The 17978-nt window shown below is 38.5% G+C and overlaps 1 protein-coding gene across 1 annotated transcript; it reads left to right on the forward strand.

Annotated features, from left to right (window-relative positions):
* The first annotated feature begins 1307 nt into the window (after positions 1 to 1307).
* Positions 1308 to 1751, forward strand: LOC120413417 (chromobox protein homolog 3-like). The gene is made up of 2 exons (XM_039574230.1): positions 1308 to 1340; positions 1383 to 1751. Exons 1-2 carry the CDS (start codon positions 1308 to 1310, stop codon positions 1749 to 1751), a joined length of 402 nt encoding a protein of 133 aa, XP_039430164.1.
* Positions 1752 to 17978: the final 16227 nt, after the last annotated feature.

A 17978-nucleotide genomic window follows, 5' to 3' on the forward strand; every position in this document is an offset into this window, starting at 1 on the left:
AAATTTAATGTGCTTTTCGAATCTACATTGACCCAGAAGGGTCATTTTTTTCATTTAGAACAAAATTTTTCATTTTAAAATTTCGTGTTTTTTCTAACTTTACAGGGTTGTTTTTTAGAGTGTAACAATATTCTACAAAGTTGTAGAGCAGACAATTACAAAAATTTTGATATATAGACATAAGGGGTTTACATAAGGGATTTTACGAAAAAAAGTTTTGAATAAGTTGGTCGTCATCGATCATGGCCGTTCATGGTCACCCGCGACAGACACGGACGACGAAACAAAGAGAAATGCAAAATGTAACTTTTTCAAAACTTTTTTTTTGTAAAATCGCGATAACTCGTGATGTTTATAAGCAAACCCCTTACGTCTATATATCAAAATGTTTTTTTTTTTTCTCAACTTATTTGGAATTGTTTATTGTTTATTCGTCAAGCTTATGTAGACTACTTACAATTTTCTTACATACTAGATATTATTTCTATTGTACAGATTTTTTCGTAGTTCCGGTTTAGACATGTCGAAATGTATGTACTGTGAATTTTCATTATAAAAGCGCATCATTTGATTTAATGGCGAATTTTTTAAATAATTTGTCGTGTATGCAGTTATTCTAAAAAGTTGTGAATGTCTAAGAGTACGGCTTGGTTCATGAATACTATTGCGTATTACTGAAAATAATGCTGCTGACTGTATGCGTTGAGAAATAATGTCGTTGATGAAAGAGAGCATGGCAAATTTACGACGTTCTTGTAATGATTGTATGTTTATGAGCATTAGGGTGGGTCATTTTTTTTGAAAGTGCTCGGATCCGGCTGAAATAAGGTCCATCTTGTAGAGGGTACCCATAGGGACTCTCATACCAAATTTGAGCTCATTTGGTTGAAAACTGGCTTGTCGCTCGGGGGTTAAAGTTTACATGGAAAATCCTATGGGAAATGTGTGATTTTACTTCAAACGCTCATACAAGCTAAGCGACAAACTTTAGTCCACACTTACACTAGGTAGCCGTGTCGGGGGTGGTCCAAGGAACATTTTTCTCTAAGGGTTCATGGTCATCCGTTCAACCCTGAGCTTGCGCAAAGCCGAAACATCCGGCGACGCCGGAATTCTTCAAAATCTCAGTTCGAACGGTCAACGCATGCTACAAACTATGACAGAAGCATCGTTTGAATGAATGGAAAGCGCGACGCCAAACGTCAACTCACTGTTTGGAAGCTAATGTGAGAGTTTGCGCTTTTCCAGCAAAGTTTTTTTTTTCTTGAAAAATAAAATGGTTTTCAATAGGCAATTTGAAAATAAACATGGCCTACGAACCCGAGTTCGTCATTGAGCGGGTCGTTTCAAAGAGAACTCGGCACTAAAAGGTCCAGTTTCAGATCAAGTGGAAGGGTTGCGAGGATTTCGAAAACACCTGGAAACCGGAGGAAAATCTCAACTGCCAGGATTTTCTGGAGAAATTTGCAAGCGAGGAGGGCGAGAAGCGGGTCAGCCGCGACAAGCGAACATGGATCGGGTCGAAGAAGATGGGGGGGCCTCCGGCGATTCCAGCCAAACAAATGAAGGCCAAAAACGGATTCGAAAAGGACACGTGGCGGAGAAGTTGGAAGGAGTGCCCGAAGAGGACAGCGACGAGGTGGAACTGGTCCAGTCCAGAATGGTCCGCCTGCACGTTCCGGAGCTTTGATTTCTACGAGAGCCATATCATCAACGCGGCCAAGATAAGCGTTCAAGTGATACAAAGTTGAAGATATTTATGAAACTTTAATAAAATAACGTTTATTGGTCTAAAAAAAACAGCTATACTTTCTTAGTTTGTTTCTTACAAATAGAAATATTATCCTGATAAACCGATGCTAACCGCTTCGATAAGGTCAATTAAAACATGTCCTGTCCATGCCGATGGCTCTCCCGGTGAACATCTCGCCGACGATGCGTCGAGCAACCACTTCCCTCCACAAATTCCAACCGTAACTACCTCTACATGTCCTGCCTCGCCGTCGATTCCACTGCCTCGGTGCGACGATTAACTGTTTCCCTCCAGGAAGTCCTACCGTATTAGGAGTTTTTTTTTATTCAATTATGTTTCTTGCATACCTTAATTCGAATAATTCTCTCTAGAAATAAGCATGAAAAAATAATGAATAATTAGTTATTTAATGCAAAAAGTAAAACCCACAATATTGAACCTTTTATTTTGCTTACATTTGAGTGAGTTGACATTTGGCGTCGCGTTTTCCATTCATTCAAACGATGCTTCTGTCATAGTTTGTAGCATGCGTTGACCGTTCGAACTGAGATTTTGAAGAATTCCGGCGTCGCCGGATGTTTTGGCTTTGCGCAAGCTCAGGGTTGAACGGATGACCATGAACCCTTAGAGAAAAATGTTCCTTGGACCACCCCCGACACAGCTACCTAGTGTAAGTGTGGACTAAAGTTTGTCGCTTAGCTTGTATGAGCGTTTGAAGTAAAATCACACATTTCCCATAGGATTTTCCATGTAAACTTTAACCCCCGAGCGACAAGCCAGTTTTCAACCAAATGAGCTCAAATTTGATATGAGAGTCCCTATGGGTACACTCTACAAGATGGACCTTATTTCAGCCGGATCCGAGCACTTTCGAAAAAAATGACCCACCCTAATGAGCATGCAGCGTGCTTCATACGATGGGAGAGGAAATGCAGTCCAGTTAAGTTTACGTAGTGCGTACAGTAAGAATTGTTTTTGGACAGATTCAATACGTGCTTGGTGTACGGCATAGTATGGATTCCAGACGATACTACAGTATTCCAAGAGTGGCCTGACATACGTTATATAGAGTAATTTAATAGTATACGGGTCCTGGAAGTTGAATGCAAAGCGCTTTATAAAGCCTAATGTACTTTTTGCCTTGTTTATTATTGTGTTATAGTGTTCTACAAAAGTTAGTTGTGAGTCTAGGATGACACCTAGATCACGTACTACTTTGCATTTTTCTACTGGTTGGTTTCCTAATAATACTGTTATGTTTGGTGTTTCATGTTTTCTGCTGAAGGCAATGGAATTACATTTCTTTACATTCAATTGGAGTAGGCTTTTACTACACCATGTGTAGAAAAGATTAATTTCGTTTTGGAATACATGACTGTCATTGGCATTTCCTATTTCCATATACAATTTCATGTCGTCTGCATATAAAAGTACGTTAATTTTTTTAAGAATGAAGGAAATGTCGTTTACATACAAGATGAAAAGAAGAGGTCCTAGATGGGATCCTTGCGGAACCCCAGAGGTGACGTGAATTGATTCCGATAGTACATTTTGGAAGCGAACAATTTGTTCGCGCTTTGTCAAATATGACTTAAGCCATTCCAAAAGATTCGGTTGAATTCCAATTTTCTGCAGTTTGAAGATTAATAATGGTATGTCGATTCTGTCAAATGCCTTACTAAAGTCTGTGTAAATTGCTTCTACGAAATTGCGATTATGCATTGCATTCAGTGTAAAATTTACAAATTCTAAAAGGTTGGTGCTAGTAGAGCGGCCTTTAAAAAAGCCGTTCTGTTTACATGTAATGCGGTTTTTTACTTGCTGAAAGATTTTTTCATTTATAATAGATTCGAAAAGTTTTGGAATGCAAGACAAAAGGGCAATTCCGCGATAATTACGTATGTCTGATTTTGGGCCTGACTTGAAAATAGGCACCAAAAAAGACTTTTTCCATGTTTGTGGGAATTTTCCAGTATTTATTGACATGTTGAAAAGATGATGCAGTGGAAATGTCAATTCTTCTGCAAGGTTCTTTAGGAATGCAGGTGCTATTCCGTCGGGTCCTGGTCCTTTTGATGAGTCTAAGTCCTTCAATGCCTGGCGTACTTCCGTTTCTGACAAAGAATTGACTGAGACGTCATTTGGAAATTCCGGTATATATGAAAAGTAGTCGCGGTCGCGGTCTTCTTCGGAAAATGAGGTGTATACTTCTTTGAAAAATTTTGAAAAAAGATTGCAAATTTCTTTTGAGTTACTGCCTACATTTTCGTCCAGTTGCATTTGCGATGGGAAGTTACTACTTTTGGATTTGGATTTTACGTAATTAAAGAAATTTTTCGGGCATGATTTGACTTCAGATTCGACTTTACTATTATATTCTTCGTTGGCAGAATTGAGTGCCGAAAAAAAATGGTCGGAAATATTCAGATAATTCAGAAGATTTGTGTCATTTGTATTGTTTCTGTATAGTTTGTAGGCTTTTTGTTTTCTATTTTTTAAATTTCTTAGTTGTGGAGTGAACCACACTGGGTATTTATTGCCTGTGTTATTACGTCGTCTTCTTCTAGTAGGTACGGTTTCAGATGTTATAGTGTTAATTTCCGTATAGAATTTTCCTACTAATTCGTCGACATTTCTTTCATTATTAAATAAATTTTGCCAGTCAATTGCAAGTAGTTTACGTTTGGCTTCTACAAAGTTTGTTTTATTGTATTCCAGGACTTCTTCATATTCCCAGTCAATGGGCAAAGTGTTTTTATGGACATAAATAGAATATTCAATTGCTGTATGGAAGACTTCATTCTTCCAAAGGGGGGTTACAGATTCTTGTACATGAAAGTCTTCAATACAGTTAGTGAATAAAAGGTCTAAAAATGAATTTCTTTGGTTTTTTACATGATTGATTTGGAAAAGTCCATAATTTGCAATTTTGTCAAAGAGAAAATGCAAAGTTTCATTTTCCCCAATGACTGGGAGAAGAATTGCTACATTTTCTTGGTCAGATATAAATTCGACTTTGCTTTGATTAAAGTCGCCATAAATGTGAAGTTTTACTTCCGGTTCCATTTTTGATGTTATGATTTCTACTGTTTTAAAGAATAGTTCATACGACTGTTTATTTGCATGGTCCGGCGGAAAGTATACTGATGCAAAAATGTGTACTTGGCCTGCAATAGTGGCTTTGGCCCAGACTTGTTCAAATTGAAAATGTTTTTCAGTTACAATTTCTTTTGGATTAAGTCTGGCATTTATGGCTAAGAGGACGCCGCCTCCTGACTTTTTCTGACTGAGATTTAAGTTTCTATTGCCTAGGAATACAAAATAATTGTTTCCAAAAATTTCTTCAGGGTGGACGCTTTCGTCCCAGTTAGTTTCAGTTCCAAGAATAATGTCGAAAGAATGTGAGAGAATGTTTAAAGAAATTTCCTTCATTTTGCCTGGGCTTTTCATGCGATTGAAATTCTGACAATAAATTAGAATTTCATTCGCATTCTGTTGTTCCGTTGAAGAAATTTTTGGAGACATACTTAAATTATTAATAGTACTTACTGCCTCTTGCGAGGGTGTCATTTCTTCTTCCGTGTTAGAAGGCGTCAATGCTTGTAAAAATTCGACGATGTAGTCGGCAGGTAAAATTTGTTGGCGGCTTCGCGCGAATGCTGCAGGTATTGAAGTCTTCTAGTTGTTACATATTTCCTGTAGGTTTCCAGGTCGGTGAGGGTTTGCTTAGGTGAAATTCCAATTGTTGAGTTGTATTCCATGAAGATGTTCATAAGATGTTCAGGTTCAATAGGCAGGCCATTGGATGCAAAAAAGACATGCATGCTGGTTAGTGTTAGTCCGTCTATGCAGACGTCCGGTTTTTGGTCCTTCAGATACGCCAAGTATAGTCTAAGATTGTCATAGACTTTAATTTCGCGGAGTCTGGCCAGCAGGAAACGGCCATCGCCGACTGCAGACTGTTCAGTTAGGCGTACTATGGGCGGCTTCATTGGGTCCAGACAGAACATACTGTCTGTTACTTCAGGAGTTTGTGATGACGTTTTTGCTGGCTGCGGCGTGGTGGCGTTTAGAGGTGGGACGATTGGCGTTTTTTCCTTCCGGTAGGGGTTGATGGTTTCCCCTTTTCGGAAGTTGATGAAGTTTGAATTCGATGTAGTTGGAGGTTGGCCAGAAAATTCGACCCTTGCCAGGCCCGTAGCCAGGGGGGGGGGGCTACCGGGCTGCAGCCCCCCCCGAAATGTTTCCCATTTTTTTAAATTGTACTACCTTAAAAAAATCTCAAATCAATGATTGTGTGTTCTCTTCACAGAAATAATTTGTAAGATAGAGAATCAAGAATAGATTGATCAAACTAAGTAATTTGCCGGGTTCAGTTTTCGTAGCTTATGGATCCAATATTTAAAAATTGAGCTGCAGATTTGAACATCGTTCCATTAAGTAACATCTCACAGTTTTAGCATTTCATTGGTTAAAAAAATAAATTGGTTAAATTGGTCCAAATCTGGGCTTACTTGGGGCTACCCCCTGAAATCAAAGATTGACCCATCATGGCCTAAGTTCCTTTGAACTTCGGATAATCGAAACTTTGGATAATCGAGGCTTCGGTTAGTCGAAAGTGGACTGTAAAATTAATAACCCTTCTTTATTTGCATTAAACTCCTTATCTTTTTGAGGACCTTCATACTGTTATTAAATGATTTTTCTACATTTTCAAAATATACCATAATTTCTCAAAAATATTCAGATTTTGTTTTCAAACTCGAAAGCATTTAATATGAAGAACATTTGAGTGAATTTCGACTATTATCAGAAATACACTTCTAATCAGGGATGGAATAATCGCAAAAAAATCATTTTCGCTTGCGAACTTTATTCACCCGCGAAAGAGAAAGGAGGCAAATCACGCAAAAGAAAATCGCTCCCGAAATTCTCCAAGAAAATCAATCTGCTGATGATTTGTGGTGATTTTCCTTGTCAGCACCACTTAAAATAATTTATTTCATTTTGTTTGCACACATTGCCCATCTACAAAATGTGACAGGTCATTTTTCGACGTGTGACGTATCACTTGCCAGTGTAGCAGTGAAAAAGATGTTCCGCTGAATAATCAAGATGATGATTTTTTTAAGAATCCTTTTACCGATCTTTCGCGCGCGAGAGAGGAGAGCCATGCTCCCGTCGGATTTTTTCTCTTGATGAACGTCCAATGATTTTCTTTGGATGATGATTATTCCATCGCTGCTTCTAATTTTATTGTGTTGGTTTTTAGAATATGGTTAGTTACATATCTGAGACCTTAGAGAAAAATGCTTCAGAAATATCTTTATGTATTTTTTATTACTTTTTCGTGAACTCTTTTTCGAAACCACTCGTCCAAAATGCTTTCTTTTGGTCACATTTTTTAGTTCCCACCGTTCCTCACCAATTATTATTTAATATATCAAAAATCGAAAGATCAACTAAGTGAATCCTTATTATCAATTAATTTTCGCTTTGTGCATGAGATTGCGGTTTTTGAAGGAAGAAATAAAATGATAAAAATATTCAAAACGTAAAAAAATATAAGCTCGGGTACAAAAACATAGAAATTGAATTAATTAAACATCATTTTCAAATTGTTAAATTTCTGATAAATAATTCATTTAAAAACTTTTTTATTTCTTATTTTTGAATTTTTTGGATTAGAAATGCATTTAAAGATTTTAAAATTTATATATTTTTTTTAAATTTCTTATTTCTGGAGTAATTGTGAATAATTTCCAAAGTATATTTTTTTTAAAATAGCTCCACAATATTAATGGAAATGGAAGTCTAATCTACTGAAAACAATTATTTTTTTATTCATAACTTTTTTCGATTGAGTCCTTTTGGGAGCAGCGACCAGGTCGGTTCGAAAAACAAATTTCTAATGTTTTTTCCTGCGTGATAATCATATACGACATGTTTGGGCTCGTTTAAAAATATTTAGAATTTTTGTAACATTTCGCGGATCCGCCGAAAGTTTTTTCCATGAAAAAAGCTTTTCGCCTTTAGCTAGATATTTTGAAAATAAATGATGCAAAACAACTATACTGATTTAAAGTGTGTTTTGAAACACTTTTAAAATGTTAATACCATGGCTTGTAATTTAAATTTTTATATTTTTCCATTGTTTGCTCTACCCTCTCGACTTTGGTCAGAGTTTAGTGATATAAACTTCAGAATAATATTCGCAACGGCCTAATTTAAGTTTTTAAAAATTTACAACATTAAAATTTCCAAATTTTTATAATTTTAGATTTCAAACATTTTGGTATAAGACAAAGAAATGCCAGAAATCAAAAATAAAAATAATAAAAACCTCAAAAATTTAAGATAACAATCACACAGAATAATTAAGATATTGTAATGGCTTTTCCCTTATTTTTAACTTAATTCTGAGCAAAAAACCAAATCCATCCTTAACATATTCGGCATTTTAAGATTCTGCGTTTTGACAGTCAGCTTCATGAGGCAATTCTTCAATTTTAGCGAATACATTTTTTTCAAACGTTATTTTCAGTCGCATTCTAATAAACAAATTAAAATCTCATCAACACAAATTGTACCCGAGGAAATATCAAACGCCGCTTTGTGTTTCTGTTCCTGTTTCAGCTGCGTACTGCTTAAGAAAAATCTTTTCGCAAACCTATTCTTGAGCATTTTTTTGTATGGAGTTTTAAGAGTCTCCGTACAACAGGACATTTTTTGTAATTTTCGTTTGCATGTAAAATATGGTTCTTGTAGCAAAATTCAGACTAAGATTAGATTTACAGGAAAAATCTAATTGATTTAAGTATTCTAACATATAGTTTTCTTTACTTTCAAAACATCAAAAGTTGAAGATAACAATAACAGATGATAATTTAAAAAAAATCAGAAATTTCAAAAATAAGCAAAAATTAAAAACTAAAACTAAAAAAATCCTAAATTTCTGAAAAATATTTTTTTATCATTTTAACATTAAAATATCAAAAAAAAATCAAACATTTTAATAAATTATGTTTTTAAAATCTTAATTTCTTGATGCATCAAATATTTTTATGTTTGAATTCTAGTGGAGACTAAGATTAGATTTACAGGAAAAATCTGATTGATTTGAGAATACTTACATAACGTTTTCGTTCTTTTTAATTTAGCAAGGTTTCGTACATATAAAATTTCTAAACCATTAAATGTGCAAAATTTTGTTGCCAGAGTCAAGTTATTGCTTGAATAAACCTCGATTTTATTAAATGGTTACAATCCTATATTATTCAACATAATTTTTATTAGTTAAATCCCAGAAATCCAAAAAGGATTTCACCTGTGTTTTTTTTAATTTGCTAAGAAAGATGCAAAGAGTTACTTTTTTTGTTGTAAAATCATATCAACACTTATTTGAAAAAAAAAATTCAGTTTTGACAGTAATTTCAAAATAAAGAAATAAGAAAATTGAAGATTTTAATTTGTTAATCGTGTTCGCATTTTTTTTATCGTTCAAGTTTGTTTTTTATTTCTCAGGAACTTAAAGACCAATCTCCAATGGTTCTTAGTCCTTACACGGTAAGAACAATACAAATTTTGCTTGAAGTTGCTGTTATATCATTTTCATAGAAAATACCTGTTAAACAGTTTGTACACTTTTTTCAATAAATTGGATAATGTTAATTTTTTGTGTTTTGATGAAACAGGCACTTTAAAGCTTATTGTGGATTTAATTGTTTTGTCGATAAAAAAAATAACTTCTATGAATTCAAATAACATATTTAATATTTTGACTCTGGACATCTCTGGATAATAATGTCAAGCATTTTTTGAAACTTTTTTGTTTAAATTTTAACCGTTTATCCGATCGGAAAATTTTATTTTTAATTTTTAACTTTTTTTTATTTCGAAGATAAGCAGCACTGAAACGATACATTGAAATTTTATTTAAAAAATTACCTTTAGAAATTAAGATCTGATTTATATTTTTTTTGTCAATTTTTTTAATTTTATTTTTGCTCAAATTATGGACCAACTTTTCAGAGTATGTAATGAATTTGAAAATGGTATTTAACCGAAACATTAAAGTTAAACATGAATCGTTTTAATGTTTAATGCAATCAAGGAATATCAAACTATGATGTTAGTTAGCTTATTTTCAAAATTGTTAGATATGCATTATCAACAACTTTTCCGGTGAATATTTTGGTGTTCAAATTTAATTTAATACATTTCATCTAATTATTTAAAGTTAAAGTTTGTTTATAAAATTTCAAGAAAAACAAATATTTCAGTTATGAGTTTTATGTTGTGCTAGAAAAAATGAAAAATGTCAGATGAACCATCACAATGATCACACAGCTGCAAATGTAAATCCAGACGGTTTAAAATTTGATAGTTCAAATTTACCAGTTTGTTCGTGGGTTTTTCTCTCAGTATAAAGTACAAAAAACATAATACTTATGGTTAGATAAATCGATATTTTTCAAGGATTTTTTTTTATTTCAAAAATTTGATTACAATTATGTATATTTTAAATTTAGCGAAAATTTATCACGAAAAAAAACACTTTCTTCTTTACTCCTTTAATACAAACTAGCTGTATGAATAAAGAGAAATTTTTGACGAAGGAGTTTCTTCAATAAAGACATTGAAAACTTAAGATGAAAATGTTTGAATTTTTTTGCATGCATTACTTTACAATTTTACAATTGATCTCGATAATTATACCACAAACCAAGTGATGGTATACATGATTTGCTGATTTCTATACTCTTTGAATTTTTGCACCCCAGCCCCCCCCAAACAAAAATCCTGGCTACGGCCCTGACCCTTGCCTGGTCTAGAAGTTCCATGTCGGACAATTTGGTTGACGAATGAGTAAAAAAGTTGCTGCTACTTGCGTTGTCCTGGTCGAATTGATTGTCCTTTAAGTTAAAATGTGGCGTACTTGGGTTTCGGCCTGCGTCAGAGTTGCAGTTGGTCTGGTGCTGTTGCCGACGAAGATGTTGATGTGATTGTTGTTGCTGCAGGTGTTGCTGTTGCCGGCGTTGCTGATGGTGTTGTTGTGATTGTTGTTGTTGCTGGTGCTGAATTTGTTGACGATGTTTTCGGTTGCGGCGACGTGCTTTTTCGGCTTCCTTTTCCTGAAGACGGCGAGTCCGCTGCCTGGCGTCGAAGTCGGTCCAGTCTGGCTTCCAAATTTTTTTGCTGCCGATAAGTCGCCAGCCAGATTCGATTTCCAGTACGGTTTGTTCGTTTAATTCTTCTGCCAGTGATTTTTGCCGGACTTCAATTTCATTGTCTTGCAGTTTATTGATGGATGAAGTGAGGGCCCTCACTTCATCGTGGACTGCTAAAATTATGTCCGAGGGGCATTTTTCTGCTGAGGCAATTGTTTTAATTATGTCATCCCGGTGGGATGACGTAATTTCCTGGATACGGCAGAATGATTCAGCGAGTTTTTGATTCTGGTCCGAGGTGGTGTCTTCAAATGCTTTTCTGACTTCGTTTAAGGGGAAGTCCATTGCCGGTGCCTGTGTTAATACTGCCGAAAGTATTCGACTTGCGATTTCTGCAGATTTCTTAATTTCTTCCTGCAGGCCTATGATTTTATTATGCAGTTCATTAAGGGCTTCTTGGTTTGTCTTGTCATTGGTCTTGATGTGAGTCAAGATCATATGACTGCCTTCTAAATGATGCTGCATTATTTTTCTAATGTCGATTTCCATATGTAGGTTATTTCGACAAAGGCTGCATATAGGAAGTACATGTAGTTGCATGTCGTCTTCGGAGCCACGCTTGACCCCGATACAGGCTGCGTGAAATTTTCGATTACAAATGCCCGAACAGTTCCAGAGGTATTGTTGGTCGAAGGGTGAAGAGCACGTCGGCACATAGCACTGCATTTTGCTTACGTTTGTTAATAAGTGCACACGCAACGCGCGACAAAAAAATAAATATGTTTACGTTTACGTTTGTGGACTGGGTCAGTGAAGGTAAATAAAAATAAGGTGTAGAGCGAATTAAAAAACGCGTCCGTCCGGTAAAAAGACTCAACTGCAACTGAAATTTTCGATTACAAATGCCCGAACAGTTCCAGAGGTATTGTTGGTCGAAGGGTGAAGAGCACGTCGGCACATAGCACTGCATTTTGCTTACGTTTGTTAATAAGTGCACACGCAACGCGCGACAAAAAAATAAATATGTTTACGTTTACGTTTGTGGACTGGGTCAGTGAAGGTAAATAAAAATAAGGTGTAGAGCGAATTAAAAAACGCGTCCGTCCGGTAAAAAGACTCAACTGCAACTTTTATTAGGTCCTTTTAAGTGCTGCGACCAGGTTAGGACCGAGGAACGATAATACAAAAAATAATAAAAAGAAGATGATCATTTTCCCGCGCCATGTGTCAACAAGTGTGCGATCACATCAATCTGTTCCTCGGGTGTCTTGCACTGCCTCAAGCGAACTCTGTACTCTCGATAAATGGCCCACAGCTCGGATTCGCTGTACAGCTTCCGTTCGCCTGGTTGGTCCTTCGGGGTTGCACCGGCGCCGGCGCCAGTATTTTCTCGACTTCTTCCTGCGGGACGAGGATGCTTTTCTTCCGTCCCGACGGACGGCGCCGCTCCAGGTAGCGGAGGAAAATCCGCCGCGGTGAACGCGGCTACAGCCGGAGTCTGCTTGTCCTTCTTCCATGCTGGCGGCTTCGGCTTGGACGCCTGCTGCCTCGACTGGATGAACTGCGCACGTTTGGGACAGCTGCGGTCCAGACCCTCGTGAGATCCAGAGCAGTTGACACACTTCTTGGCTCGCGTTTCTTCTTCTTTGCACTTTTCTGTGCTGTGGGCACCCCCACAGCTGCTGCACCTGGGCTTGAGATGGCAGTTACTGGTTCCGTGACCGAACTGCAAGCAGTTCTTGCACTGGGTCACGTGCGGTTCTTTGTTCCGGTAGGCCACCCACCGGACTACGACTGATCCCACTTTCTTTACCTTGCTACTCAACTCCTTGAGACTGGTGTGCCCCTTGGGGAAGAGTACAACGAAAGGTGTCTCATCGATGGCGGGAAGCTGCTGCTTCCGCTTGATGGCGTGAACTTCCAAGGCGTCCAGCTGATATTCCGATTTGAGCAGCTCCTTGATGTAATCCGGTTCCAGGTTCGGAAGACCTCTCATCACTACCCGGTGCGGTCTATCACCGCGCCTTCCGTAGGTGTAGAACTCCACCTTGTTCTTCTTCAGGTGTCCTTGCACCGTGTCGAAGTCGTCGCTCGAGAAGCACGTAATTTTGGTGCCGTACCGCGTCAGTTTGTGTTCCGGCTGGACATTACATGTCGACATCACCTTCGCAAGGCGGGCGAAACTCGTATTTTTCACCACCAGCGGCGGCTGCTTCTTTTCCCCGGCCGACTTGCCGGATTCTGGTACCACCGGGGTGGATTTTCCTGCGGCTGGGTTCGCATTGTTGTTGTTGTTCTCCTCCGCTAGCGGACTGAACTTGTTGTTGCTGAGCAGTTTTTTCACCTCCTGGCGATCGGCGACGGTGATCTCCTCCATAGTCTTCCTGCGCCAAACCTTGGTAACGGGGCGAAATTCGCCCCCGTCCTCTCCTCCTCCTTCGGAGTCTTCCACCTCCATGCCCGTCGCCGCCTGCGTTTTGGGTTGGAATCCGTCCGGCTTCTCCCACACACTTTTCTTCAAGGCCGCGTTCCAGTAGAACGGCCTTCCATCCTCAGTCCTGTGCTCCGTCCACACACTCTCCGCCGTCGCGGACTCCGCCATGGCCGTCGGCGAAAGTTAAAAAAAACGTTACTTAATCCACCAGAAGGTGGTTGCTGCCTTCCTCGTAAAAGCCTTGCTTTGGCTAACGCTTACTTAGTAAAGACACTATATATCTGAGTGCTGCCATCTATGATAAATTAAATGGACCATTTGAAAGCACTGCAGTGTTTGTGTGCGTGCACTGAGCAGAAAGTTCCGACAGCTATCCGCCGGAGCTATCAAATTATGTAAATAATGACCCTTTTTTGTATCAACCAAAACAGTTATACGAACATAACTTTTAATTTACTGCACCAAACCGGATGAAATTTAAAAAAGACTTAAAGAACCTGAAGATGAATCCAAAAACAAAGATCCGGACAAAATCGGTCGAGCCAGTTCCGAGAAAAGTGAGTGAGAAAAAAAATTCTACGTCCATCCACACGCACAGACATTTGCTCAGAATTTGATTCTGAGCCGATATGTATACGTAAAGGTATATCTTGGAGGCTTATTTGAAAAGTTCAATTTCTGAGTGATTTTATAGCCTTGCCTCAGTGAGGTGAGGAAGGCAAAACACCGTCAAAAACGCGCTAAGCTCCAATCAAAGGACACACGTCTGCTCTGGGCGAGCTGTCAAACTGGAATGCCTATATCAAAATGTTTGAAATTGTCTGCTCTACAACTTTGTAGAATATTGTTACACTCTAAAAAATAACCCTGCAAAGTTAGAAAAAACACGAAATTTTAAAATTAAAAATTTTGTTCTAAATGAAAAAATGACCCTTCTGGGTCAATGTAGATTCGAAAAGTACATTAAGGTGAAATTGGAGCACAACACTAAATCCCATCAATGATTTGTTGCAGAACCTTAGTATTGCGAATAAACGCAGAGTGACGCGCCCCTCGGACACTGCTGCTGAAGATCTTTGTGTTTTGTTCTATTGTGTGTACTTGCAACTCTCGGTGCCCGTGCTACTGCTCAAAGTAGAATCAAATAAAAACAACAGTTCGAAGCGAGCGGTAGTGCGGGCGCAGCTGATGGATTAATCATCCTGACCTCAGCTGCGTAAAACACCGAAGTTGTAAGTAATTGTGATTTTGTGAACTTATATGTATAATTAATTATAATAAAATTATAGTTTCAACGTGCCTAAATGAAGGACTTTTTCTTTGGGCCGTTCGAGAACCCGGTGCCCGGTTCTCCTGCCTTTCGCCGTTCGCAACACTTAGTCATTACCATCAAAAATACACCCTCTTTGAAAAAATTGCTCTTGCATCCACATTTTGCCACATACCTTTTCCAAACTTGAACTCCAACATGTTATCGCCACCATTCACCGATTTCAATACATTTTATATCGATATTTCACTCAAAATTCTTACACACTTCTTAAAACTTCGGACGCACTTCGGAAGGTCTTCTTTTGCTTCTTCTTCGGCCTCGTTTTCCCACTTCTTCTTCACAAACTTGGTCACTTGGTTGCGGTAAAAAAAGGAACAAAACAACTGTCAACCAAACAAACCAGAAGTGGACGGAATTTTTTGAGAAACCTGTGAAAACCCGCGACCGGCACCCCAACGCGTTCCGTTGAAAAGCGAACCGATGGTAGCGGCTTAGTTCATTTTCCGTCACAAGCGATGTGTATTTTCCGTGCCAAGATGCCCCGGGCTGGAGTGTGCCCATCGGAATATAAAATTGTAGCGATAGTCCCGGAAGTTGCTTCGTCGGAAAAATGTTCCAGACGCCACCGCAGTTGGGGTAGCCTTGGACATAGTCAGCTAGCGGTGTTTTTCCTCCACTGTCCACCAGGATGGATTCGAAGGCAAAGCTAAATCGGCCGCAGTTTTGGCGGAACCCGCACGGCCATTCCTGTGAACGGACATGGACGTGACAACTGTGTCCCTAGTGTTGACCCTTTCGATCTTCTAGTAAACACGAATACTCAATAGATCTCATGAGAAATTTTGGCTAATTTGTACACCGCGTAAAAACTATATTTTTGCCGGCCAATCTGAAAATACCCTTGACTGTGTCGCAACTAAATCCACACGAAGGGACCAAGAATCAGGAACATGTGAACGGAACTATGGCCGGATTTGGGTCCGTCTGAATCACTCTTTTGTTGGTTCCGGCGTTGCCGGTGAATAAGGTCAGCCAGCTCGGCTATTGGGCATGGGTTTTCGCACTGGAAATTCGATTGAAATTTGAGGGTTGCCTGCTGCTTGTCGAGACATCTTTGTAGCCAGGGTCTAGCAGGTTCACGTGGGTACAGTGCTGCACGCCATTAGTGCGTTACGGCACTTTGTCAGTTTGGTTTTCTAGAAATTGCAAAAATGGTTCGAGATTTATGAAACTTTTTGATTTTAGGCTGCAAAATGGTCAGATCCATGGAGAGGCGGGATCACTTTTGGGCCATCGTGTAAAAATCGCCTAATCTAAATTACCGTCATCAGGGGTGACATTGGGTCTGGTGGTGAGAATGGGACGACATATTTCAGCATTTGTATATGACACAATCTCACCCCCAGACCCAATGTCACCCCTGACGACGGTACCTGTTTTGTACGGTGCGCTTGAGAAGTTCGACCGTGTCGTAGTGACACACATCCGGTTTCTAAACTCAGGAAAAAGAGTTGACTCGAACGGAATCCTTGCTGGTCATGGTACCACTCTATCTGGGACAGCATCTGAAGGACATTCCGCAGCAGCTCGTTCTGCAGATCACTATTACAAATACCAAAAGTAACGTGAAGACGTTCCAAAGTGCTGAGCAAGGAAATTTTCGCGAAATCTTTAGCGGGTCCTGCCGAGCAAAGGATCCGTCGGTAGAGATCGTTCAAAGTGGGCCAAACAATCGCTTCAGAACGAACGCAACGGATGGCATTAGTTGAACTCCATGATTCAGTAGAAGACGGAGGCGCCACTTACGAAAAGTCTCCACCGATTTGGCCACGGCAAATACCAAGCCGTACGTTTACAAACCAAGTCGGCTGCTGCCGGAGGGAGCTTTCGTCAAGGCATCCTCATTGAACAGCATTATGCGTCCGATTTGGAGGTTAGTCGGAAGGGCCAAGGATAACCCGCAGGCTTGTACGTCTGTAAACTTCCGGTTTTCCGACGAGGTCAAGTCGAGGGAAACACACTTAAAAAATTTGCAACGGCCAAATAAAAAACAATGTTTGTATAAGTGCCTCCAAGGCTGGTCTCAAAAGATTTTTCTAGAACCATTTCGGAGCGGATGGCTTCGCTTGGCAAGAGTTGGACCTGCGGACCGTAATGTCGCCACTCCTACTTTAGAATATGACATGATTCAATTTTAAAGTTTGACTTTTTGTTTGAAAAGTATTTGAAAAAGTTTTACTTATGATATGTAAACTGCCATGTGAATTGTTTTTTTATTTTCTATCAAACAAAACAAAGAAATTTGTGTTTGGTCAACATTTCATAACAATACCAACACTAACATGGTGAGTGTTGGTATTTGTGATAGTCTTACCAACACAAGTATAGTGATAATGATTAATGATTATGATGACTACCAAGAAGAAGAATAAAAATAAGAAGAAGCTCAAATCGGATTTGAAGGCATTTCACCTTAAATTTCCCATAAAATGACATGTTCCAAAATTTTTTACAGTCGAGTAACGGAAAATGGGAGAAATTTTAAAACTATTTTAGTGTTTTTTTCGATGAAAAATACGTTTTTTCGGAATTCTGAGTACGCTATCAAATCGGGCGTCTAATTTTACATAAAAGTCCCTTTGACACCAAATGTCTATCTCATCACCGTTTCAGGCTGCAAATTATTGAAAAACACCTCTTTTTTCGCATGTTCAAAAATGGAAGGGGTCGTACCACCCCTCCGTCACGAGATATCAAAAAACGGACCTCGGATTCGTGTTCAGGGACAAAAGTTACCCCTTAAGACAAAGTTTCACGCAAATCGAAGAGGGGTCGGGGCAACTTTTCTCGATTTCGTGTGAGTTGGTAGAGAATTACCCGGATTGATTTTTGACGTAAAATGTAGATAAAAACGACTTGTATAAATATTTTTTCAAACTATTGGTAAAGTTATGTTCACTGGTCATCTGAGAACCGATTCCATCAAAGAAACCATGAAAAAATGAACAATTCTAGATTAAATTTTCAAAACAACCTATCCCTCATGGGTTTCCTATGCAGATAGGGCCTTTTGAAAATTTAATCGAGAATTGTAATTTTGACGATCAAAAATGTGAAAATTGAGCCGAAAAGGTTGGGTAGGCCTGCTTTAGAGCAATAAATTTGAAAATCGGTCAACTAATTGTTTTGTTCTGTTCCTGTTCCTACCGAAGTCATTAAAAAATTATACAAAAAAGTAGCTTAAATATATGGCTAGTCCTGATTTACCCCAGAACCCGGTGTTTGATGAAAAATAATTTATTATTAATCGTAAATATAAGTAAATATGATACCCAGTCTTTAAAAAAA

This window comes from Culex pipiens, chromosome 1, assembly GCF_016801865.2.
Source record: "Culex pipiens pallens isolate TS chromosome 1, TS_CPP_V2, whole genome shotgun sequence".
NCBI lineage: Eukaryota > Metazoa > Arthropoda > Insecta > Diptera > Culicidae > Culex > Culex pipiens.

What these genes read in the sequence shown, in the direction of transcription:
- LOC120413417 (XM_039574230.1), top strand. Translation starts at nt 1,308, where the DNA reads ATGGCCTACGAACCCGAGTTCGTCATTGAGCGG. An exon ending in CCGAGTTCGTCATTGAGCGG is followed by an intron (nt 1,341 to 1,382) that starts GTCGTTTCAAAG and finishes GTCCAGTTTCAG; the next exon opens with ATCAAGTGGAAGGGTTGCGA.